The 25,332-nt window shown below is 35.3% G+C and overlaps 1 protein-coding gene across 3 annotated transcripts in view; it reads left to right on the top strand.

The window, feature by feature from the left end:
• Window positions 1-25,332, top strand: part of CNTN5 (contactin 5) — a 1,139,291-nt gene that overhangs the window by 1,083,292 nt on the left and 30,667 nt on the right. For all 3 annotated transcript variants that reach the window (XM_069469032.1, XM_069469031.1, XM_069469033.1), the window contains 3 exons: window positions 1,242-1,312; window positions 2,964-3,198; window positions 11,423-11,532. In XM_069469032.1, the coding sequence (XP_069325133.1) occupies window positions 1,242-1,312; window positions 2,964-3,198; window positions 11,423-11,532 (416 nt within the window). The remainder of the gene's footprint in view (window positions 1-1,241; window positions 1,313-2,963; window positions 3,199-11,422; window positions 11,533-25,332) is intronic.

Genomic DNA, 25,332 nt, shown 5'->3' with positions numbered 1-25,332 from the left:
AAGGAATACAGGAAAATGAACTCTACATATGAATAATCTTTAGTATGTATATAACTATGACAGAAAAAAAGCTTAGTAGCTGCTGCTATATGTGTTCTGCTTCTGTATAATCTTATATTTGTAGTGGCTACATGTGCGTGAGCAAGAGAAGAATCATGTTCATAGAACAAAAGTGCCCAACAATACTGAAATTTGGACCCTAGCAAGTAAAGGTCATTTATTTCAGTGTAGCCAATTTTATATTCACAGGTTTTGCTCATCTACCTCCCTGGCCCAAGGAGAATTTGTTTTTTGCCTTTCTGTAGTATATAAATTCCGCTTCAGTTTTTCTGGTATATAAAATGCTGTGTGAATATCTACCAGTAATTAATAGCCTTTCATCCAAGTAGGTAATATATGGGAGCAAATTTATTGTTTATGAGTATATCAATATCGTTTAAAAACTATATGCTGGGATAGAAAGGCAATGCTGAAGTGTAAAATTGCTAATGCAGGCTCATAGCCTGGAAAATGATTTCTTTTAATAGTTTTCTTCATTTAACAGTTCTTCATTTGAAAATGTTCCCTTTCAACTGCAGATTTTGTGGTTTGGTGCAGTGAAGAGGAAATTTATTCCTTTGACACATTTATTCTTTTAATAGTTATTCATTTGAAAAAGTTTCACTGAGTGCCTATAAATTTTGCAGTTTGCAGAGAGATTCATTCTTGACAGATTTTTTTTTTTTTTTTAATGTTTATTCACTTAAGTAGGTTCTCACTCCAGGGAATTGTTGCTGAGATTTCTTTAAACTGGAGCTTCCTAGGGGTTCTGGAAACACAGTCATGCTAATCTCGACCTGTGGATTCTGCAGGGGCTCAAAAGAGTCACAGCATTGGCAAAGAGGAGAAAAGTGAGCCATTTGAAGGACAAAATTTACCAAACATTAATAGATGTCCTTACCTATAATGTTAATAATTATTATTTAGACATTGCTACATAGAGCATTTATAAGAGAACTAGTTTAAGGATGAAGTAAGTGGCCATGAAAATACATGTATCAAACTCTGCCACAGAGATTGAAAGCAGGGTGTCTGTTTCAGATATTTTGTTTTAATATTTAATATGACCATTCTAATTTCAAACAAACTTTTGACTTGTTTCAAAATTGTACCCAACCTAAATAGGGTCATGATGTGTTATTTTTGTAAGGAAATTACGCACCTATTTACTCTCCTCATTCTGGACCCATTTTCATCCACAGTTCCAAAGACAGCGCCCACCAACGTAAGTGGACGAAGCGGAAGGAGGCATGAGTTAGTCATTGCCTGGGAGGTAAGAAAGCCTGTCTTTACTCGGATGTCAGAACTGGTTAATTCCTTAGAGACTGAGGCTACACATACAGTATCTGCTCCAGGTACAAGAGACCACATCTAAGGTATGCTTTCCTGTCATATAGGTTATCTCAGAATGAAGTTTGAATAATTAAAACACATCCTCTCACAAATTACTTCAGGTGCTTGTTTGGCTTAGTTTGATATTTAATTATTTTATGATTAAGTAGTCTCAGTGGCTTGTTTGGAGGCTAGAACCAGTGGGGAGGAAGGAACTCACCACCACTGAATATGTGGCACGTTACCTGGATTATCTCATTAACCCATATAACAATCTTATTAGCAGAGATAACTTTCCTCACTTTACAAATTATAAAATCGAAGCACAGTTTAAGTACCTTCCCCAATATACAGAATTAGGACTTTGATTACCAAATTTATGGGGGTTTTTTTGGTCTGCCTCATCATATGGTCTCTAAAGTATCTTTTGTCAAAGAAAAAGAGTGAGTAGGGGTGCAGGGGGTGTGAAGAGTACATTTACTTTCCTTGAAGTCACCTTCCTTCTTTGATGTTAAACAATCCTATTATCAAACGTAACTGTGCAGCTCACAGAACCCTGCCCTAGAATATACAGAAATGAACATGCCTGTGAGAAAAAATAGAGCAAATCCCTGCAATCTCTAGGAATAATGATAAAATGTAAAGAAAAACTTATTTTCCCAATAAGAAATCTTTCATGAGCATATCATCTGCCCTATGCTTTTGTCCATTCCTCTTTTCTTCAATAAAACTTCGTATCTTGTTTTTGATGTCGGAAGAGGTATTAACTTCCCAATATCTGACCTTCACGGAGATCAAATCTCTTTAAATAGAATTGCCCTTCCTTATAAGCTTTGATAGAATAGACTTTCTTTCTTTTTCTACACTTAATGCACAGTTTTTCTTCAGATAAAAATTCAGCAGAAAAAAATGCTTAACAAATATTTATTGGGTATCTACTATGTGTCAAGCACTGCGCTAGTCAGCGGCTGATAACTTTTCTCCACTGAGTTCATCACAATTACTCTTTTCAGTGGTGGGCAGTTGAAGCCCATTTAACAAAAATAAATGTCAGCCATCTAACACAAGAAGCTTCTTGAACAAATACCAACGTCCAGTTTTTTCACATGGTAGTAAAGCACAAAAGCAATTGGAAATAACACTAGAAGAAAGGTCTTAACGTTAATATCTCCTAGATTTGCGGTGCAAAGGGCTCTGCAGAGCATTACCAGTGACAAGATGTTCCCGACCACCAGACCATATGACAGTTTTCTCCAACGTGTTAAATTCCAGCATGGAAGTCAAGGACCTTCATTTCATATACGTGACTAATTGGAGCAAATTTGTTTCACTTCAAGAGTTTTCAATTCTCTTGAGAGTTTTCTTACATTCCAAGTCATAAAATTTAATTTTTCATCTTCTACTTTTAAGTCTTTTAAGTTTCCCAACACTGCCAAAGTGATTGTGCTCTGTTGACTCCCAATGTAGTATAAAGATTTGAGATTCTCCTTTTCTCTAATTATGCATGATAAAAAAAAAAAAAAGGATTTGGAAGAAGTGGGTTTTTTTTATCAGTCATTTTGCTGAGAATTAATTGCATGTTTCTTCTTTAGCCAGTATCTGAAGAGTTTCAGAATGGGGAAGGCTTCGGCTATATTGTGGCTTTCAGACCCAATGGAACACGTGGCTGGAAGGAAAAAATGGTGACATCCTCTGAAGCTTCCAAATTCATTTATCGAGATGAAAGTGTCCCTCCTCTCACTCCTTTTGAAGTGAAGGTTGGCGTTTATAACAATAAAGGAGATGGACCTTTTAGTCAAATTGTGGTCATCTGTTCAGCTGAAGGAGGTCAGTATCTTAAACTCTATTATTTTTATTTAACATATTAATATTTTATTTTGTTATACAAATAAGGAGATATTGTTGTACATACATTTAAAACATACAAATAATCCAAAAGAGAAAATAAAACTCACCCATTATCCCACTACACTTTTCAGACATATTTTTCCAAATTTTTTTCAAATATTATTTTATTAAAAAGAAAGACCATTCCACATATGTTGGCTTATGTTCTTCACTTCTTACAGCAAAATCTTGGGTTCTTTCAAATTTTAATACACAAATACAATTTTCTGAGTGAGAAAAAAACATGATAGATTTAACCCCTACAGTTAGCTTTTCCTCTTAGTCCTTCTTGTATTCAAGTGCAAAATTTCAATTGGCCCTTCAAGTAAAAAATAAATAAATAAATAAATAAATTTAAAAAGTGCTTACATTCCCTAAATTTACAAATGACTGTGAAAATGTTCCACCAAAGGCAGCACTCATTTGACCTTCCAAATAAGCATGGATAATATAAAGTGACCCTTGTACTTCCTTTGTGTCTGCACATGTGACTTGAATAGCTCATGAGAGATATTAATCATTTTGGTCCTGTGAGCTTCTTGGGGGGATATAAATAAAGGCATTTGAATATTGAGGAATAAAAATAGTGTTTGATTTATGTAAGATGTAGTTTTCCAATAAAAAGTTGCCTTGTATTTTTATAATATAGAGCCAAATTTGAAGCAGGAGCAAAAAGTATAAGAATGACCAGGAAAGTGAAAAATCAAGTGATGACAAGGAATCATAGGCACTCCAATGAGATACCCACGCACTTAGCATCTCAAATTTCTGATGTGCTTTCAGATAAATCCAGCATACCATATTACTTATATTATCCAATTTAATGCTTAAAAGCAAATATGAACTTGGAATCTCATGCCCTAATCTACTTTTCAGGAAACTGAGTCTCAGAGAAGTTAAGTAACATGCTCAAATTCATACCCTGAGTGACACAGCTGTAAGTAACCATTATAAGTGACAGAGCAGGAATTATAACCAGGTCCATATAACTCCAAAGCACATGCTTTAACCACTACCCTATACTGCCTTATCAGGAATACATACAATAATGATATTTTCTATTATTTCTTACTCCAAAGATCTATTCAGAAGTATATGTGTTATTCAGGAAGTGCATATTCTTGCTGCTTTTAAATTGTCTCAATCTAATTAACAATCACATAGCCCTAAAGGTCACATGAGAGATGAATTAGAGAAGTTTGTGAACATGCTTTGTATAATAATACCAGTGCCATCTTTAAGAAATCCAGCTTTGTAAGTTGTCAGCCTTTGCTTTGAAATTAATTTATAGCAGCTGCCATAGGTTTTGTTTTGTTTTTTGTTTTTTGTTTTTTTTTTTTTTTACTTTGTGTTTCCTTAAACTTGAAATGGTTTACCTTTGGAGATTTCTTTTTCAAGCCAGACAGGAAATATGTATATTTTCTTTCAAAGACACTGAGGTTGTTGCTATGACATATTTCATAGTAACACTTCATTTATTTTAGTAGATTGAAATAGGAAATATACCAGGCAAGTTAAATATGGGTAAAATCTGCTTTTGTTCTGACAATGAAATTCAAACATATATTTGGCATTTGTTCACTAATTAAATTTAAAAATTTGGAGCTTTATGTGTAAATATGAATAAAGTGTTAGTGTCATTAAATTGTGACAACCAAGAAAGGCAGGGGAAAGAAGTGCATTTGTCTGGAGTCAGCAGAGCCTGAGTTCAAGTCTGATCACATTAGCAAGATGATCTTGGGCAGTTTATTCACCTCTCTAAGTCTTAGCTCACTCCCCTTTAAAAATAAAGATCTCGAATTAAAACATCTCTGGAAGCCCTTATAAATCTAAAGTTGAAATCCTGTCAACTTATTCTATATTCTAAAATATTTTTTAAACTATTATCCCACATTAAGTAGCAACAATAGATCAACTTTTGCTATATAATAAAAAGAGTTAACTACTATTGCCAATACACTTGGCAAATTGTTTTACTTGAAAAGAAGTGAACATTTCAAAGATTAAACCATTTTTAAAAGGAACCAAGGCCTGTAATAAACTCATAAAACAATGTATTGTACTCATGCCAGAGCAGGTTCCTGTCCTCTACGTCTGCAAATGTTCATACAAATTCACCTTGTGCCTTTTATCATTGTGCTCTTGCCCAAAGTCCCACTAATCTGATTGAGATTATATTTGTCCATAAGACAAATCCTGCTTCCTTATTCTTCCATTAACCCAGTTCATTTGTTTATCACCTCAAAATCCCTCCATGTTCTTAGATGCAGTAAAGAACAAGAGGCGTGAAAGTATCTTTCTATTTCTGTTTATGGGCTTAGTGCTTCCTGTTCATTTCAAGAATACTTGCTACATGCCTTGAGAACTGTGAAGAAGCCACCTTTTCACAGCTGACACCAAGCGGGGAAGAAAAATGTGTCAAATGCAGCCACCAGAATTTATGTTCTTTGGAGGGAAGCACAGAACAGAAGGACTCACAAAGCACACCTCGCAATATGACTTATCAACCTATTTCCCACTGAAACATCGATAATGGATGACATTCACAACCAGAACACACTTGTATAAGTATTTATGTGAATTCCCCATGGCCTCTATCCCTTTCCTTTCCTCTCAAGAAAGCCTATTGGAATGCAAAAGAGAATTACATTTTTATAGGGAAAACCTTAAATCTACCTGTTGGTAAAAGAAATCATCATTTATAAATATTGATGCTTGGTAAATAAATCACTTAGGATATGACTTTGACTCTCACAACTCTGAGGTTGACTATTGCTCTAGAGTACGGTCAGAAAAGTTCCACATGGTTCTTCTGCTAATACCCATAAGCCTTTGAAACTTTTCAATGTTTCTATAGTGGAAGTAACCATTAAAGACTCTGTCAGTGCCAAGTAACATCTGACGTAGAGCATGAAAAGAGAGATATTTGCCTGCCAGGATTTCCATGCACCTGTACATAAATCAAATGTCTACACCCTGTAAACCAAGCAAGGATTATGTGATTTGAAGACCTCTAGGGTATGGTATAATACCCTCATTTTGAAAACAATTCCAATTTTTTAAAGTATAGCCAAGTTTCAACGTAAGTGATTTTAAAATGCATTGGAAGACTGATAAAAAGTGATTTTTTCAAGATGAAAAGTCAATTCAGCTCTTACTTCCACATTTCTAGAAATACTTAGTGCTCAAAATTATACCCATTTTCCACTTAGTTCTTGTTACCATAACTATAGAATTGAAATAACCAGATCATTCAATTATACCTAATATAAAAACACAAGGAAATTTGATATAGGTTAATTATAGATTGAAAGATTTATTTATTTGTGATGTGCTTTATCCTTCTCCAGTTTTCTTAGCTTTTTCTTTGTGTAGAAAAATGTTCTGCTTTTATTTTTTACTAAACCTAAAAGTCTCTTCTCATTTGCAAAAAATGGCATACAATTATCCCCTTGCAAGTGGAGCCACCACAGCTCAAATTAAAACCCAAAATTCATAAGGTGTTATTCTCCAGATATATTCTTAGCTGAAACTGAGCTCAGTGGGATTTATGTGAACTTGAAAATTAATAAATTGGCATATTAGTTGTAAAATACAAGGAATAATTTCCTGTCTTTGCCAGATGATCTATTTGGATTAATGCCTGTAAAGTTCAACTACAGCTGTCTGCACTGAATTTTTAAATAATGAAACCATAACCCTTCTCCCAAGGAGTTTATTAAACTCTCCTTTGATTAATGCTATTGCTCACCCCTCCTGGGAAGTCAGATGTATAATCAATATTACAAGCACATCCCCCTATATTACATGGAGAACTCCAGCTGCTAGGTCACTTAATACAAATGTATCATCTAAATTCATGAACATGGTAATGCTGTTCAAATTTTTTAATCTAACAGAAACAAATCTATCAATCAGCCTGTCCACTTCATATTCCAAAATTAGAGTGAAGGCGTTGGCCATGGCCTAATTAATATCATCATACGTAACAGAAATAAAAAGAGATCTTTTTAAGTTTTTGAGCCTACTAGACGTAACACTAGTACAGTCTCAGAAATAAGTCCCTGAACTTTCATCAAATTATCCGAGTGTAATATACAGGAGCGAGAGTGGCAGAAAACATCCCGTGATTTAGAGAAAGTTTTAGAGATCCCTAAATATGACATGACCTATGAGGAGCTGTGCAGCTGTGATTCAAAATTACCAAAAAGCCCGTGATATAGGAATCAAGGGAATTAAATGTGATGATCAGAGCCTAGGTGGTTTCTGGCAAGACTCAGAAAATCCAAGTAGGGAGTCCAATATCAATACTCTTGGGAGAAGTTAGATGTGGAGGTGGAAGAGGAAAAGAGAACAACAGAAAGGAATCAGGTGTGTATAACACAGACATATGCACAGAAACAAAACAATGTAGTGGTCAGGACCTGCCTGCCTGTGTTCAAATCCTCCCTCCACCACCAAGCAGCTAGCTATGGGACCTTAGGCAAGTTACTCAACCTCTGCCCCTAAATTTCTTTGTTTGAAAAATGGTGACAGTGATAATAAGGTTGTTGGAAGGATTAATTAATATGTGTAAAGAATTAAGAACAGGACTTGAAACACAGCAGATCCTCAATTAATGACAATTACTACTTTGAGTTATTCCCTCATCTATTTTGTTTCTCTCTCTCTCTCTCTCTTTTTTTTTTTTTGTTTGTTTCTAATCTTGTTCTGCCCATTCCTCTGTTAGTTATTTGGAGGCAATTAGACAGCCAAAGAATGAACTATACATGTTTCCTGTAAAATCTCTTCTGTGCCTCAAAATAGACTCTAAGAGAGAGAGAATGAGCCAGCTGCTTCCTTGGTGCCAATTTAAAAACAGAGGGAAAAAACATTTCAGACTTAAGTTCTAGTTGGATCTCTTTCTGAGCCATAAACTGAATTTGGATAAATCAATCTTTGTCTGTGTTACTTTTCTCATCTGCAAAATGAGAGTATGGATTTAAAATATAGGCCTATAACTCCAAAGCCTGTAGGGATGAGGTAAGAAATATAAATAAGTACTTCCTTTGTGAGACAATAGGGAGTGGTAGGGACTTCGGCAAACTGAGAAGCACCTGCTTTGATTGACGGAGTCAACTGCTAATCCTTATCTGCCAACACTCAAGAATTCAGACTTGATATCTTCCTAAGAAGTCAGGAATTCTTATTCTTAAATGTTGGCTTAAATAAATTTAACACATTCTGTGGGCAAACAAAACATGACTAAACACCCACTGCTCAACCATTTCTGAATTTTGATCCAAGTGATTTTCTAAAACCCTTTCTAGTTATGACCTTCCATCATTCGTATCAATGGTGCCCAAAGAGAACAGCGAGTTCCAACCCAAACCAGACATTCTATGACCCAGTCAGTTACTCCTGTCTGCAGACAAATTTTTGATCCACTTGAAAATGTTCACTTATCTGTAAATAGTACACACTAAAACTTCTGGAATAATCTGAGGACACTTTTTTTTACATGTTGAAATTTGTAATTCAGGTCAGAATGGGTCTACTTTTGATGCCATTTAGATCCAGAAGGTGAAAAAAATTAAAAATGACTCTTTAGTTCTTGTTCGATTCATTCACCCTCATTCAATTATATGCAACTATAATATGCAGGCCCCAAAATGCAAGTGTGAAATGTCTGATTTAAAATTCACAGAGTTTTTAAATAGAAATTAAAGTGCCTGTTTGAGAAGTAGGTTTCTGAACATTTTTCATTTACTTTAAAATTTTTTAACTTTCTATTTGAGAAGTATTTAAACTTGTATAGTACTACCAAAAGCTGATAGAGAAATAATTCCTTTTTCTGGAGATAAAGAGAGATAGAAAGGCAGCTACCCAACCACAGGCTTTGTACTCCTAAAATTATTTATCCCCCTGTAATCTTCTTTGACAAAGATGTAATTGCCTCAGAAATATAAAAGCTGAAAGAAAGCATTTGGTACACAAATCTCTGCAATGCATTTATTCTAAAGAGAAGCAAAACTTCTACTGAATAACAAGTGATAGACAAAGTGAGGCTTCCTTTGAAATAAATTATATCCTAAATTCTAGAGATCAAATTGTAGAAGCCTCAAAAACATCAGCATTTCCTTTCATTTACTTGAAAAATCAAGAATTTTAACTCCTAATAAATAGTCATGGAAAAACATGTCTGTTGCAAGATTGCTAATCAGAATTCTAGAGTAAAATAGAAGTAGAAGCTTTTCCCACAATGCATCTTTTTAAATCGGGTAGATGCATAAATAATAGGGAGTTGGAAAGTGACATGAGACAAACCACTGAGCAAAAGGAAATAAAAAAATATCCAAAGGGTGACAGAATGAGAAATTACAATTTATACCATGGCAGGAATTAATGTCAGCATCTGAGAAAAAATTAATGTGAATTTGCCAAAGCACTTTGAGTTGACATAATTATAGCATGTGATTTTAACAAAGACTTGACCAAAAGAAAATCATTTCTTGGTGTAAACACGTACCTTTGAAAAAGTCTTTTGTGGGCTTCATTCACAGCAACAGGACAGATGTTTTTGACTGATATTTTTCAATTAGTAATACACAAAAGCACTCCAGATACGTGAATGACTACCTCCCATTAGAAAAGGAAAGATCTCAGAAAATGGTTTAAATTCCTTCAATGTCAGCCTTTTAAAAATCTTATTTGGCACTCTTATCTTTGCTATATGGTTTCTTGAATCTAAAAAAAAAAAAAAGCAATAAAAATATTTCAATAGATTAATCTGATTCTTATCAATGATATGGGGTTAGTATCAAAATCTCTACAATTTTTATGGAGTAAGCTTTTGTAATAGACTTGGTACAGAACTGTTTGAACCAGTGTATGGCCTTTATTCTGCCATTTCATTTTACGTGTGTTTGTGACACAGTATTTATGATTCAGCCATGTCAGAGCTAGGAATATTTTGTTCCTCACATTGAGTGCAACCTCAAATAAAGTACACCTCTTGATGGATGCCAGTCAGACATTGTGTATTTGAAAAAAATAGTGCGAAAGGTCACTGAGCATAGAAACAAATGAAAAGGTGATTTTGAGCAATGGCACCAAGACATTTGGGGACTTTCCTTTTCCACGTGCACCTGTCTTAAAAGTCAACGCATGCCTTTTAAATATCATGATTCATAACACATTCCTTATATAATCATGGAAATATAGTTTGTGGTTGGAACAAAAAATATTTAATGAAATTTAAACCCTATTTGTGTCTACACAGGATAAGAAATAAAAACAATATGATATTTTGTGAATGAACATTTTAAGTGCCAAGCACAGCACTAAGTATTTTATATGTATTATTCTAATTAAAACTAACCTTTGACAGGGCGCGGTGGCTCACACCTGTAATTCTAGCACTCTGGGAGGCTGAGGCAGGAGGATCGCTTGAGGTCAGGAGTTTGAGACCAGCCTGAGCAAGAGCCTGTCCCTACTAAAAATAGAAAAAATTAACCGGGCATGGTGGCAAGTGCCTGTAGTCCCAACTACCTGGGAGGCTGAGGCAGAAGGATCGCTTAAACCAGGAAGTTTTAGGTTGCTGTGAGTTGGGCTGACACCATGGCACTCTAGCCCAGGCAACAGAGCCAGACTCTGTGTCAAAAAATATATATAAATAAATAAATAAAAATAAAACTAACTTTAAAAATACTTTTATTATGCTCATATTACAAATAAGGGAACTAGGGCTTAGAAAAAGGTGAAACTACTTATCTAAAGATAAATAAATAGCTAAATAATATTTTAAAGGCAAAAAACAATAGCAGTAACTAAAAAAGCCAACCCTGACTCCATTGTCCATTTTTTAATCATTATGCTAGACTGATGACTGAAGTCAGATAATTTAAGTTCTCCAGAAGTATCCTAGCTAATCCAAGGATAAAGATCTTTGCTTGTCTTGCTAGATCTGTCATTTGTAATTGATAAGGTATTGATGGGACTTAACCCAAGTATAGGAAAACAGAACAGTCCTCTTTTTCTCTTGTTGTGATTTTCTTAATGACCACAGAACTTTATTTAAAAAATAAGATGAAAGGAAGTTAATATCTGACAGATTCAAGTGCAGTGCTTTGATAGATGTAACTTTTATAATTATGGTTTATTATTTTCATTTTCCTTCATACAGAACCCAGTGCTGCTCCCACGGATGTCAAGGCAACAAGTGTGTCTGTGTCAGAGATTCTTGTTGCATGGAAACACATGAAAGAGAGTCTAGGAAGACCACAGGGATTTGAGGTATGAACAGAATCATTGAAAATAAGCCTTGTTATTTCTGCTGGCACTATACTTTCCTAAAGAGATGTCTTGGTGACACTTCAACAGAATTATATTCGTTTGAAATTTTGTTCTATGTTAAACTAAGGATCCCTATTTTACTGACATGTATTATGTTGCTCATTAGCTGGCATATTTTTTAGTACAGTAGTTTCCATAGCACTATGCAAAGGTAAAAAAGAAATGAAAATAGGGTTTTAGATAAAATCAGGAGCTACAGGTAGATTCGTAGTGGTATCCAATTATTGGCAGTTAAAAAATGTTTTTGTGTCTTTCTTTTTGATAATTTAATGTATAAAACAAGTTTTCCTTTTATACGTTCTTGGCAGGTCTTACCTCCAATGTCAAATTCTCAAACTTTGCTTGGAACTTAGTGATCTGTACTGTATCTATTTATTCAGATGAGGTTTTTGTCCCTTAAATTTTTAAACACAATTGTGCTGGCCTTCTAATGGTGAACATTTCTTGTCAATTCAATGACTTCAATGAAATTTTAGCCTCCACAGAGACTAGAGAATTGTGGGTAGTCTGTGAACATGAATATTCCATGATAACAAGATCCCTGCTTCTCAAACAGCTCTTGTTCTTGTTCTTGCCTTGCTTGGCCAGTTGGGGATAGGAATTAGGGGGATAATTTCTAAAAGACAAAAAAGGATTAGCATCTGACTCAAGACCTTAGTTGCAATTTACAATTTTTAATTCTTACTTTTCCTTGGTTTCAATTTCCATTAAGAGAAAAATCATCTTGTTTTTTGAACAGTGATCAATTATAGGACTTGTATACTAACATGGTTTCCAGGCTGAAACATATTTTTTATTCTCTTTGAGTTTTCAAATAATGCCTGATAACTATTTGATTAACATACAGCTGGCATTAGATAATGATTACTGTGATAAAGAATTTATACAAACTTTCTAAAATTTACAGCAAGAGCCATTTATAAGAAACCATTACCTACCTATACAACACCATGAATTCATTTCTACAATTTGCTTCAATTCATTCTTTGATGTGATAATTTAGTATGTATGTTATGATTGCATGTTTATTTGATGAATATTTCTGTTTCTCCCTATCCAAGCTTCAGAAACCACGTCTGTTCATGCAAAATCCTAGCAACTGGTACTATGTACTTGGCCCATGACAGGCCACAGTAAATATGTGTTGAATAAATGAATGTCTGTTCTTCACAATCAGCCCCTTTTTATACAACAGTACAAGACATTGGGGTGGTCTGCCCAGTTCCCCCTCTGTGGGCCAGTGTGCCATCCCCCAGCTGCTGTGAGTGTTGCTGCTTATGGTTCTCAGCTACCACTCTGGAGAATTGCCCTCCACTAAGGGGAGCTTCATTGCTTGAAAAGTTACCTCTGCAACAATAGGCAGTCCAAGACCAATGACTGACTGATACTGGTCCATTGCCTCAAGGAGGAAACTTTATGGTGCAGTTTATGATCCAAAGCTCTTGCCATGTGCATCAGGCCAAGGCCTGATTACCTAAGACCACACTCTTTCTCAGCTCCCTCTCCTTCCTCATTCTGTGCGCCTCCCTTTTTTATAGATTTTACTCGCAAGCATTCTCACAATAAATCCATATCTCAAGCTCTGCTTTTCGGGACCCCAACCTAAAACAACTACATAATCAGAACATCTTGGGGCAGGTCTCCTGTGTACTTATTTTCAGAAAGCCACAAAGTATATTCTAGTGCACAGAAAAGTGAGGATATAGGCTCCTATATCTTAAAGTGATGCTTCCTTCACATACTAGCCACCTTAACCTTTTCCATGACCTACCCTAGTAGCATGATATTCACATAACCACCATGATTCACCACATTGCCCTGTCTCTGTGAGGTACTGCAGAGATCACATAGTATTTAGATTTGTGCACAATTTTTCCTCTTTTTAAATATAAATCATTCATTCATTAATTCAACAAATATTTGTGAAGGCCTACTAAATACCAGACACTGAGCTAAATGAGCAAAATAAGTCCTGGCACTTGTGCAGCTTGTATTGTAGGAGGGAAGGCACAGAATAAACAAGCTAACAAATAAATGTGTGATAGAACTTCAGTTGATGATAAAGACTGTGTAGGAAAACAAAGCAGGGCAAGAAAGTAGAGAGTGAGAAAGTCTGGTATTTTATAGAGGTTTGAGAAGTCACCCTTTCTGAAGTTGCAATGTGTGAGTGGAGACATGACTGAATGAGAGAGGCAGAAAGAACAGCAAGCCCAAAGTCTCTGAAGTAGGAGCATGCTGGGCTTCTTCAAATAACAGGATGGGAATCATTTAGGCAAGAGAGCAGGGAGCATGGGGAGGGTGGTAGCAGGATGATGAAGTCATTGTCAGGACGAGGACCAGTTTACATGGGGTCTTAGGAACCAGGGGAAGAAGTTCAGTTTCATCCTAGTATCAGGAGAAGTCATTAAAGTATTTTAATAGGATCAAGCAAGAACTGATATATTTTAAAAGTCTCTCTCAGTCTAGAGGGCAGAAAATAGACTGTAGGGAACATAGGGACAGCAGTGGAGAGGCCGTTATTCCAACCTTGGTGACAATGAGATTGCTTTCACCTAGAGTGGTAGCAATGCAATTGATGAGAAGTGGACCTTTTAAGATATATTTTGAATGTAAGTATGACAGCATTTTGTAACGCATTGGATGTAGGCTATGAAAGAGAGACAAGTCAAAGGTCATTCCAGAGCTTTTTGCCCCAAGAAACTGGGTAAATGGCATTGTCATTCAGAGAGGTAAGGAACTCACAAAGAAGAGTGCGTTTCAGAGTATTAATAAAAATCAAAAATTCTGTTCTGGATGTGTTAAATTGCATATGCCTTTTTATTTCTAAAAAAAGAATTTTCAAGCAGGTCTTGTCTTCAGAGAAAGATTGGGTATGGAACTATAACTATGGAAAAGCATTAGTACATAAGTGATTTTTATGAACATACCAGCTGAGATCACTGAATAGTGATAAGAAAGATATCTGAGTATTGAGCTCTGTGGTGCTCCACCGTTTGGAGCTCAAGAAAGAAGAAGGTCTGGCTGAAGAAATGAAGAGGGAGATAATGAAGAAATTCAGAAGCCAAGAAAATTTCAAGATGGTGAGACTGTTCAGTGGAGTCAAATGCTGCTGAGAAATTCAAAAAGACGAGACCTGAGATGGCCAGATGGCTGTGGCAATGTGGCGACCCTGGCAACCTTGATGAGAGAGGTGCTATGGAATGCTTATAGTCAAGGCTTGACTGGAAGGTCAAGATGACTCGAGAGTGACACACGTGTATCGGAGCATAATGCTTTCACTGAATCTATTTCATTCAAAATGGCAGCTTACTACAAACAAAAATGGAATATGCTTAAGAATAGAAAATTAATAGAATAAATCAAATTCTGACCAATCATCACAATGACCACATTTTTGAATTAAAATAAATCAACATAAATTCTTATAATTGATTTTACACATAGAAACAGGATAGAACCCATGGGCATCGTAACAACTATACTATTTTATAGTGCATTTATAAATTATAATTTTAAAAATACGGCATCTTGTTACCAGAAAAAAATCAACATCTTATTAATTGGGAAATTAAATAATGCTTTTTATAAACAGAAAATAAAACATTATAAAATTCAGTGGACAAATATGAGATTTACTGTTATTTGAAGTAAAATACATACGGCAAAACTATATTTGATTTATACTATCTTATAACTGGATGTTTGAATGTAAGTTTACTACTACATGTGATACAAATAAAACTTATCAGCATGTCTCCCACCTTCTCTTCCCTGCACCCTTTATCCTTTTAAAGAGAGCTCTACGTCTGCCCCGCACCTTATACACCTGGAACTTTCTGCGCTCATCTTCTCCCCACCTATTTTTCCCTATCCAAATTTCTCTTAGTAAAAGACATCCCTATTACTAAAATGTAATAACCCTTTAAAGCTTAATGTTTTTTCTTACTTCTATCTCCCTTCTCCACTCTATCCCTACCACAATTCTGACTATATACACTAATGGTAGAATTCTGAGCATGGTGTTGATAAAACAGATATTTGAAACAAGGGCATTTGTCACCAAAACCAATGCAATTGGCTTCATATTTTATGTACTTATCTCATCAGTCCTAGGACTCTCACTTTTCTAGCCATAATTCCAACTTCCCCTGCAATGTCTGAAAGGGAAAGTTACTAGAAAGGCACTAACTATGTACCATTTTGAAAATAGAGGAGACAATGTTTTCAGCTGTCCATTTAATTTTTCCTGAATTGGAATTTGAATAAGATAGATAGGGTTTAGCTCTTAGGAATGTTCCATCCTAATGGGGGAAGACAAATAAAAAATAAACAAGCAAACAAATAAAAGATAAACTCAGATAACAACATTTTCAGAAGGTCAAAAGTAGAATTAACCTGGTTCCCTTGAGGAATAGAAAGAAGCCAAGCACTGGACCTTAGTGAGCAAGGGTGTGGATGGAATTAAAAGTAGTCAGGGAGTTAGGCAGAGACAAAACTATATTTAAATATATAGATTATGGAAAGAGTTTCTATTTTATTCCAAATGTATTTTATCCCAACCCCTTGAGGCAATTTCAGGAGAGAAATGACCATGTCTGATTTATATATTTTTTAAAAAAAGATCATTCTGGCTGCTTTTATGCAGAGAATGAAAAGGGGAGGAGGTTACTAAAATAACATGAGAAAGAAATAATGATGCCTTAGACTAAGGCCATAGCAGTGGGGTGGGAGAGAAGTGGATGTATTTTACAGGCAGGGTTGCCAGGATTTGCTGACTGATCTGACACTGAAGGAAGAGAAATGATGACTCCTGCCATCTCTGGCTTGGTAAAATGGGGAAATTGGGCCATTTACCAAAAAGAAAAAAAAGTGGTGGAAACTGAACAAAAAATAGTTTTTAAGGTGAGAAATCAAGTTTTGCTTGACCAATTAAATCTGAGACGCCTATTAGAAATCTAAGGGGATAAGTCAGGGGGGCAATAGGATATGTAAGTTTGGAGTCTAATTGAGAGATCAGGGCTGAAGACATAGAGGTGGTATTTAGAGCCATGATGAAAGCATCTAACGATAAAATTTCAAGAAGAGAGGCGAGAATAAGAAAGGAAGGGGCTGAGGAGGGCTATGCCGTGCCCTGGCACACTCAGCATTGAGAAGTTTAGCTAAAGAGGAGGAATCATCAAGGAAACTGGCAAGGAGAGATCAATTTGGTAGGGGGAAAACCAGGTATGAATCAAAAAAGTTAAAAAGAGTTGACCAAAAAGAAGGAAATATTGAGTTATGCTTATGCTGCTAAGAGATAAAGTGAAAAGAAGGCAGAAAAGTGCCCATTGGATTTAGAGGTCATTGGTGATCTTAAGAAAACTTGCATAATCAAATAAGTAATCAAGGCCCCTTATGTTGTCAATTAGTAACTTAAGATTGTAGACATTTAACACCCTTAATAATACCACTGCTGTCTAAACAACGATTAGTGGCAACAATTTGGGAAGAGGAAACCTCAATTCAGAGCTCTCAGCCCATCAGCACCTTAACTTGATGTGGAATTGTCTAAGTCTCTGGCCAGGATATCAGAGTGTTTTGATATTCATGAGAATCGCTACTCTCCAATGTTGGCATGAGAAATAGTTAAGAGCAAAACTCAACATCTGAATATATTTTTGCACAAAAACTTACAATAATTGAGTCTACTTAACCAACACAGAAAACTATTTTAGCCTCAAACAAAAGCAGTTAAGAAAAGTCAAGATGAGACATTTATGTGGGAAATTTCCTTTGATGTACCAGGCCTAATAGGGGAGGTAAATGAGAAATAAGAAATCATTTCCGAAGTCACATGCACAAATTTATTTCTTTCTAGCATATTTTTCCTGTCAAGTACATATTCCTGTGCCACTTTGATATGGATGACTATATCTCTGGACTACATTGTGTGGTTACACCTCAATACATTCTCCTTAATAAATAATAAAACTTGAATTTATTTGTGACTCATTTGACTGACATCTTTGTATTTGCTCTCCTACTAATTGGGGGAGGCTCTTCCTGGGCAAGGGGTCAGTTAGAGAGAAGATGAACAACAAGGGCAGTAAAGTTCCTAAGGCTCTTATGTCCTTACCTCATCTTCCCCAGCCAGGTCACTCTGTGCTCTCCCTCCTCAGCTCTGACTCTGACTGCAGGTGCTCCTCATTTGGTTGCAGCCTGACTCTGATTGTAACCCTGTTACAAAGTCAAATTTTGATCCCATATGTCCCTGATCTGACTTGCTGTATGTTTCACCTGAGTCTCATTTATTATTTATTCATTGGTTTATTCAACTAATATTTATTGAGTGCCTGCTGTGTTTTAGTGCAGTGCTCAGGCTAAAACAGTAAGTAAAATAGAGTTCCTGCCCTTATGGAGTCGCAGTCTAGCAAGGGAGACTCTCTTTCTATTTTCTTGGTTTTTTTGGTTTTTGTGTGACTCCTAAACTGAGTTCTTGCTCCTAACTTCTGGTGGCTCCTTTTGCTGATGACTTGGTTTTGACATCCTTTTCCCTGATGCAACCCTGCAGGGCAGCAGTAAGGATCTCAGTTGGAGGCTTCCCCTGATACCATCTGTCAAGAACCTACTTACATTTGGCATTTCTGACTTTTACAAGGAAGCTTCCATTACATCTTAATTGGTTTAAGAAATAATGAACCAAGCATTTTGACTTAAACTTATTTTTATCTGCAACTAACTGGACACTTTCAAATACATTAGCCAATTAATTCAAATCACACAGTGATTGATTTTTTATTAAATTGACTAATTGATCCATGTAATAGAATGGTCATGGCAATTAAGATGGTAAGAATATGCAAAAAGACAAGGTCAGAATGATGATAGCCCCTAGCCACTCAGACAATGTCTTTAAAGGTAAAGGGCTTGAGGACATTTTAGTAATATCATCTCTTTCTGTTTCTGAGTAGATGGGCATTGCTAAATGTCACAATTAGGCTGGATGAGAACTCTATTGTGAAACAAAAAAGGTAGTATTTTCTTTTCGGTAAGCTTTTAAGAGTGCGTTGCGTAAAGATAGCATTACCTCACAAAAGTGACCTGCTGAAGCTATCAGATAAAATATGAAATCCCAAATGTAGACATGAATCTATCTAATTGTATTTTTACAAATATTTGAACAACTTTGTTGACATTCTCTCAGAACCACCCATCTGAGTATTTTTGTTACTTACATGGAAATAACTTGAGATATTACAGCTGTAGAGACTAAATGTAGAAAGCATTGACATTGAGAAATGTGAAATTTCTAGCATATGATATGCAGCATGATTGAAAATTGAAAGTGAGCTGTATTTATTGAACAACTTTGATTCATGAATAACCATGACTATCCCATCTGTATTGCCATCTCTGTCACTGGCCCATGCAAGTAAATTATTAGGTTCAGTTTTGAATTTATGAACCCACCAGCATTAAGTGTCCTGTGAATGGTAATCCCTGAATCCTGGAGCAGAGTCCCTCAAGCTTTTCAGAACATAAAAGGATTTTTATGTGCATACAAATTCAGTGCAGATGCCAGTCTGGCAAGAAGGGAAGAGTGAAAGATAAGACCAAATTTCATAATCTTTTCGCTGATATTCCCAGACCAGAGGAAAGGGTAAAGAAAATCGTGATAGGAAGGTTGGATGATTCATTTTTTTAATTCCTTTAGTCATCAAGCATTTATTAAGTATTGGGCACCGGAAATGTACAGATTAATAGAATCTAGTCCTTGCCCCCAAAGTGTTCACGGTCTAATACTGAAGAAGGTTAATAGGAAATTTAAGTAAACAAAAAAGAAATACATTGGAACAATACAATTCTCACATCCATAATTACTCCAGGATTCCTTAGCATCCTTATCCTCTGAAGAAACATTAGCGAGAATAAATCCATGCCAATGCCCAATACAGATATGTTTCTCTGTTTTCATGAGCCTATACTCTGTCCTGAAAATGTCCTCAATTTTCCTAAATAAAATAAGCCAATCAATAATATAGTTTTATTTACTGAATGAAATAAAAAGGAAAACCTTTTTTTTTTCATGAGACACAATTTTTCTAAAATATTATGTTCTGTATTCTGCCTGTGGAACAAAGTCTCCCATGATTGCCAAGTTTATGATGCTTGTATTTATTCTGCCCTTTTTATAAAAGAATTAACTGTATTTTTAATGGCTGGAATTATTTTAACAATAAGCAACAATGTATTTTTGTAGCAAGGGGGAAGTACCCAGGGTCCTAGTTTCAATTCCAAACTTTTTTGTGCTTACTATTAAGAAAAAACTAACGACAAAACAACTTGTCCCATTTTACAATTCTCAGTAAAAGATACCCCTAAGCAACTGCTTTTCTTGGGCTATGTGTGAGACTTGCATGTGTTCATTTTAAACCTTAGAGAGGATATGTAACTCAGAAGTTCATTTTAGACATGTCACTGAAGCCATTTCCACTTATTGATTGCACTGAAAAGACACCAATTGTGTTTGCTCTATAAAATAAGTTGTGGTGGGGAATTGTGTAAGGGGAGAAGGGACAAGATTGTTATTGTTCTTTATTTTATGATCTGACTTTAATCATCAGAGCAGGAGACCAAAACAAATGGGCCTCACTGTTGTCTGACAAAAATTTATGATAGGCAAGTTGCATTTAATTTGTATAGTAGGGGAAGGAAGAGTGTGTGTGTGTGTGTGTGTGAGAGAGAGAGAGAGAGAGAAAATGGAACTTCAGATATGGAACTTTCAGTTAAAAGAGGAAAACAAGCTGAAATGAAGTCACCAAAAAGCTAAAACAAAGATTGTTTTATTTTCCATATGGTGTGTGGGTAGCAGCTGTTTTACAGATTCCTTTTGGCTTTTATTATGACTATGTCAAAATAAAAATATAAAAAGCTAAACAGTAAGACAAACTAAGATGCTAGTTCTATCATTCTTTTCTGAAATTCTGTAGACTCTGATTTAAATCAAATAGCTTGCATGTCCTTATCATTAGATTTCTTTATTGGGTTGTTTTCATAAACTGTGAGGCCAACTAAAACCATGTTTTTCAAAAATCAGCAGATCAAAAGGAAATTGAAGTAATATTTCAGTTGCTTAACCTGCTCCTTTCCTTGTCCTATCAAAAGACAATTCCGGCCGGGCGCGGTGGCTCACGCCTGTAATCCTAGCACTCTGGAAGGCCGAGGCGGGTGGATCACTCGAGGTCAGGAGTTCAAGACCAGCCTGAGCAAGAGCGAGACCCCGTCTCTACTAAAAATAGAAAGAAATTATATGGACAACTAAAAATATATACAGAAAAAATTAGCCGGGCATGGTGGCACATGCCTGTAGTCCCAGCTACTCGGGAGGCTGAGGCAGGAGGATTGCTTGAGCCCAGGAGTTTGAGGTTGCTGTGAGCTAGGCTGACACCACGGCACTCACTCTAGCCCGGGCAACAGAATGAGACGCTGTCTCAAAAAAAAAAAAAAAAAGACAATTCTATAGTTTTTTTCAGAAAACAAATACTCAATATGTGTTTTTGTTTTATTTGCTTCTAGATGCATTGCTTCATGAAGGAAATTCTCTAACCCAAACCAATTTTTATAACTTTTTTACTAAAATTTTTAATAAACTATTAAGTATATTAGGATATTGCCTGAATATTTTTACCACAAAAAGAACCAAAAAAGGATTGATGATATCTTTTATCATATTCAGAAATATTTCCCATTTTTCACTCTTCAACACAGATTTGAATTTACTGCAGCACCTCTAAAAAGGGGTTTCTCATCCCTAAACCCAGCCAACCATGAGTTCATGAAATGCCCATCCACAATTTCACCCTCTATTACCCAGAGCATCCATACAAGTAATAAAATCACAAATGTAGACATCAATTCATTTAATTTTAATTTTATTTTACAAGCACTTAAATATTTCTGTTCACATTTTCTTAAAATAATCCATTTGAGAATTACCAAATTGCAACAAAATCTTATGTTTTCCTCTTGAGGGCTGGGTTTATACCTTAAGCACCTGACAATGTGCTTGTGACACAGAAGTACTAATTCAATGAATATTGAATAGATAGATACAGACATGGGGTTGTTTGACATACTAGGAAATGGGGAAATTTTATAAAGTGTTTTAATGCAAAAGAAACAGGAAGCTTTACAAAAAATATATATTTGACCTCATAAGAATGCCAAATACTAATTTACTAATTGCCAATTACTAAATAGCTGAGACTTTATTTTCCAAAGGGCAAACTTTTTTTCTTATATCTACACACAGAAAAGTGCACAAATCATAAATGTATAGCTCAATGAATTACTAAAAAGTAAATGTACTTCTATAACCACAATCCAGGTCATAAGGAAGAACATTACTCAAACCCAAAGACTGTTTGTGTCTCCTATAGGCACCATGTTTATTCCCACCCCACCCCCCCAAAAAAAAACCCACAGTCGTGACTTCTTTTACTATGACAGATAAAATTGAATATATTTATCATGTACAACATAATGCTCTGAACATTGTGGAATGGCCAAATCTAGCTAATTATAATAACATATGTATTAACTTCACATAGTTGTCATTTTTGTAGTGCGAACAATTAACATCCACTCTCTTAGCAGTTTTCAAGAATGCAATGTTATTAGCCATACCACCATGTTGTACAATAAATCTCTTGAACTTATTCCTCCCATCTAACTAAAATTTTGTATCCTTTGACCAACATCTCCCCAACTCTTGCCCTCCCAACCATCCCAGCCCCTGATACCATTGTACTCTACACTTTCATGAGATCAATGTTTTCAGAGTCCATATGTGAGTAAGATCATGTGGTATTTGTCTTTCTGTGCCTGGCTTATTTTCCTTAACATAATGCTCTCTCCATACTCATCCTTGCTGTTGCAAATAACTAAATTTCCTTCTTCTTTTAAGTTGAATAGTATTCCATTGTGTGTATATATCCCACAATTTCTTTATTCATTCATCTATTGATGGACAAGATATGATTCCATTTTTTGGCCATTGTGAATCAGGCTGCAGTAAACACAGGAGTCCAGATATCTTTTTGACATACTGATTTCATTTCCTTTGGGTATATATACAGTACTGGGACTGCTGAGTAATATAGTAGTTCTATGTTTAATTTTTTGAGGAACCTCCATACTGTTTCCTATAATGGCTGTAATAATTTATATTCCCACCAACAGAGTTCAAGGGTTCCCTTTTTACTATAACCTTACCAATACTTGTTATCTTTTGATTTTTTGATAATAGTCATTCTAACAGGTATGGGATGATATCTCATTGTGTTTTTAATTTGTATTTCCCTCATTATTAGAGATGTCGAGAATTTTTTTATGTGTACCTATTGGCCATTTGTATCTTTTCTTTTGAGAAATGTCCATTCAGGGCTTTTGCCAATTTTTTAATCAGGTTATTTGTTTTCTTGCTATTGAGTTCTTTGAGTTCCTTATATATTTTGGATATTAACCCCTTATCAGATGTATAGTTTGCACATATTTTCTCCCATTCTGTAAGTTGTCCCTTCACTCTATTGACTGTTTCCTTGGCTGTATAGAAGCTTTTTAGTTTGATTTAAACCCATTTGTCTATTTTTGCTTTTGTTGCCTGTTCTTTTGGGGGTCATATTTTTTTAAAAAATCATTGCCCAAACTACTATCATGAGGTTTTCCCCTATGATTTGTTCTGGTAGTTTCATACTGTCAGGTCTTAAACTTAAGTCTTTAGTCTATTTTCAGTTTATTTTTGTATATGGTATGAAAAAAGGTCTAGTTTCATTATTTTGCATGTGTATATCTAGTTTTCCCAGCACCATTTGCTGAAGAAATTTTCCTTTCCTTATTGTGTGTTCTTGACTTCTTTGCTAAAAATCAGTTGGCTGTAAATATGTGGGATTTTTTCTGAGTTCTCTATTCTGTTTCATTGGTCGTTGTGTCTGGTTTTATGCTAGTACCATGCTGCCATGCTGTTTTTTGATTATGATAGCTTTGTAGTATATTTTCAAGTCAGGAAGTGTGATGTTTCCAGGTTTGTTCTGTTCTTAATTTTTATTTTTAATTATTATGGGTACATAATAGTTGTATATCTTTATAGGATACATGTGATGTTTTGTTACAGGCATACAATGTGAATTAATCAAATTAGGGTAATTGGAATATCCATTACCTTAGGCATTTATCATTTCTTTGTGTTAGGAACATTCCAATTTCACTCTTTTAGTTGTTTTAAAGTCTACCCTAACTTGTTGATGATAGTCACTTTGTTGTGCTATCAAATATTGTTCATTCTAATTACCTAACTATATTTTTACACCCATTAACCATCCCCACTTTATCCCTCCTCTCCCTGCTACCCTTCCCAGCCTATAGTAACCATCATTCTACTCTCTGTCTCTTTGTTCTTTTTGCTCAAGATTGGTTTGGCTTTTCAGGATCTTGTGTGGATTGTTTTTTCTATTTCTGTAAAGAATATCATTGATGTTGGTAGGAATTGTATTGAATCTTTAGGTCACTTTGGGTAATATGGACATTTTACCAATATTAATTCTTCCAATACATGAATATGGGATATCTTTCCATTTGTTTGTGTCTTCTTCAATTTCTTTCATCAATGTTTTATAGTTTTCAGCATAGAGAATTTTTACCAATTTGGTTAAATTTATTCCTGAGTATTTTATTTTTTGTAGCTATCATAAATGGGATTGTTTTCTTGATTTCTTTTTCAGACAGTTCACTATTAGTGTATAAAAATGCTACTAATTTTTGTATGTTGATTTTATGTCTTGAAACTTTACTAAATTTGTTTATCAGTTCTAAGAGATCTTTGGTGGTGTCTTTAGGATTTTCTTTATAAGATTATGTCACTGGCAAACAAGGACAGTTTAACTTCTTCCTTTCCAATTTGGATGCCTTTTATTTCTTTATCTTGCCTCTTTGCTGTGGCTATGACCCAGTACTATTTTGAGGAGAAGTAGAGAGAGTGGACATTCTTGTCTTGTTCCAGATCTTAAAGGGAAAGTTTTCAGCTTTTCTCTGTTCAGTATGGTATTAGGTGTGAGTTTGTCACATATGGCCTTTATTGTGTTGAGGTACATTTCTTCTGTACCTAATTCGTTGAGAGTTCTTATGTTCTTATGTTGAATTTTGTCAAATGTTTTTTCTGAATCTATTAAAATGATGTTTTTTGTCTTTCATATGTTTTTTGTCTTTCATTCTGTTAAAGTGATGTATTACATTTATTGATTTGCATATGTTGAACCATCCTTGTATCTTTGTAGTAAATCCTACTTGATCATGATGTATGATTTTTTAAATGTTCTGCTGCATTTGGTTTGCTAGCATTTGCTGAGGATGTTTTGCACCTATGTTCATCAGGGATATTAGCCTGAAGTTTCCTTTTTTTGGTAGTATCCTTGCTAGGCTTTGGTATCGGGGTAATGCTGGCCTTGTAAAATGAATTTGGGAGTAATCCCTCTTCTTCTACTGTCCTGACTTGTACCAACACTAATTGGTTGTACCAGTTTTTGAAACCATATGGAGCTTTTTACGTCTTGTGTTGCCACTCAAGATTATATTGTTAAGATTAATCCATATTGTTACATGCAGCTGTAGGTCATGCTGTCTCCTAAACCAGTGGTCCCCAACCTTTTTGGCACCAGGGGCCCATTTCATGGAAGACAATTTTTCCACAGACCAGGAGCAGGGTGG

Source organism: Eulemur rufifrons, chromosome 6 (genome assembly GCF_041146395.1).
Source record: "Eulemur rufifrons isolate Redbay chromosome 6, OSU_ERuf_1, whole genome shotgun sequence".
Taxonomy (NCBI): domain Eukaryota; kingdom Metazoa; phylum Chordata; class Mammalia; order Primates; family Lemuridae; genus Eulemur; species Eulemur rufifrons.
The sequence above is the reverse complement of the archived record's forward strand: the minus strand, read 5'-3'. Positions and strand labels throughout refer to the sequence as shown.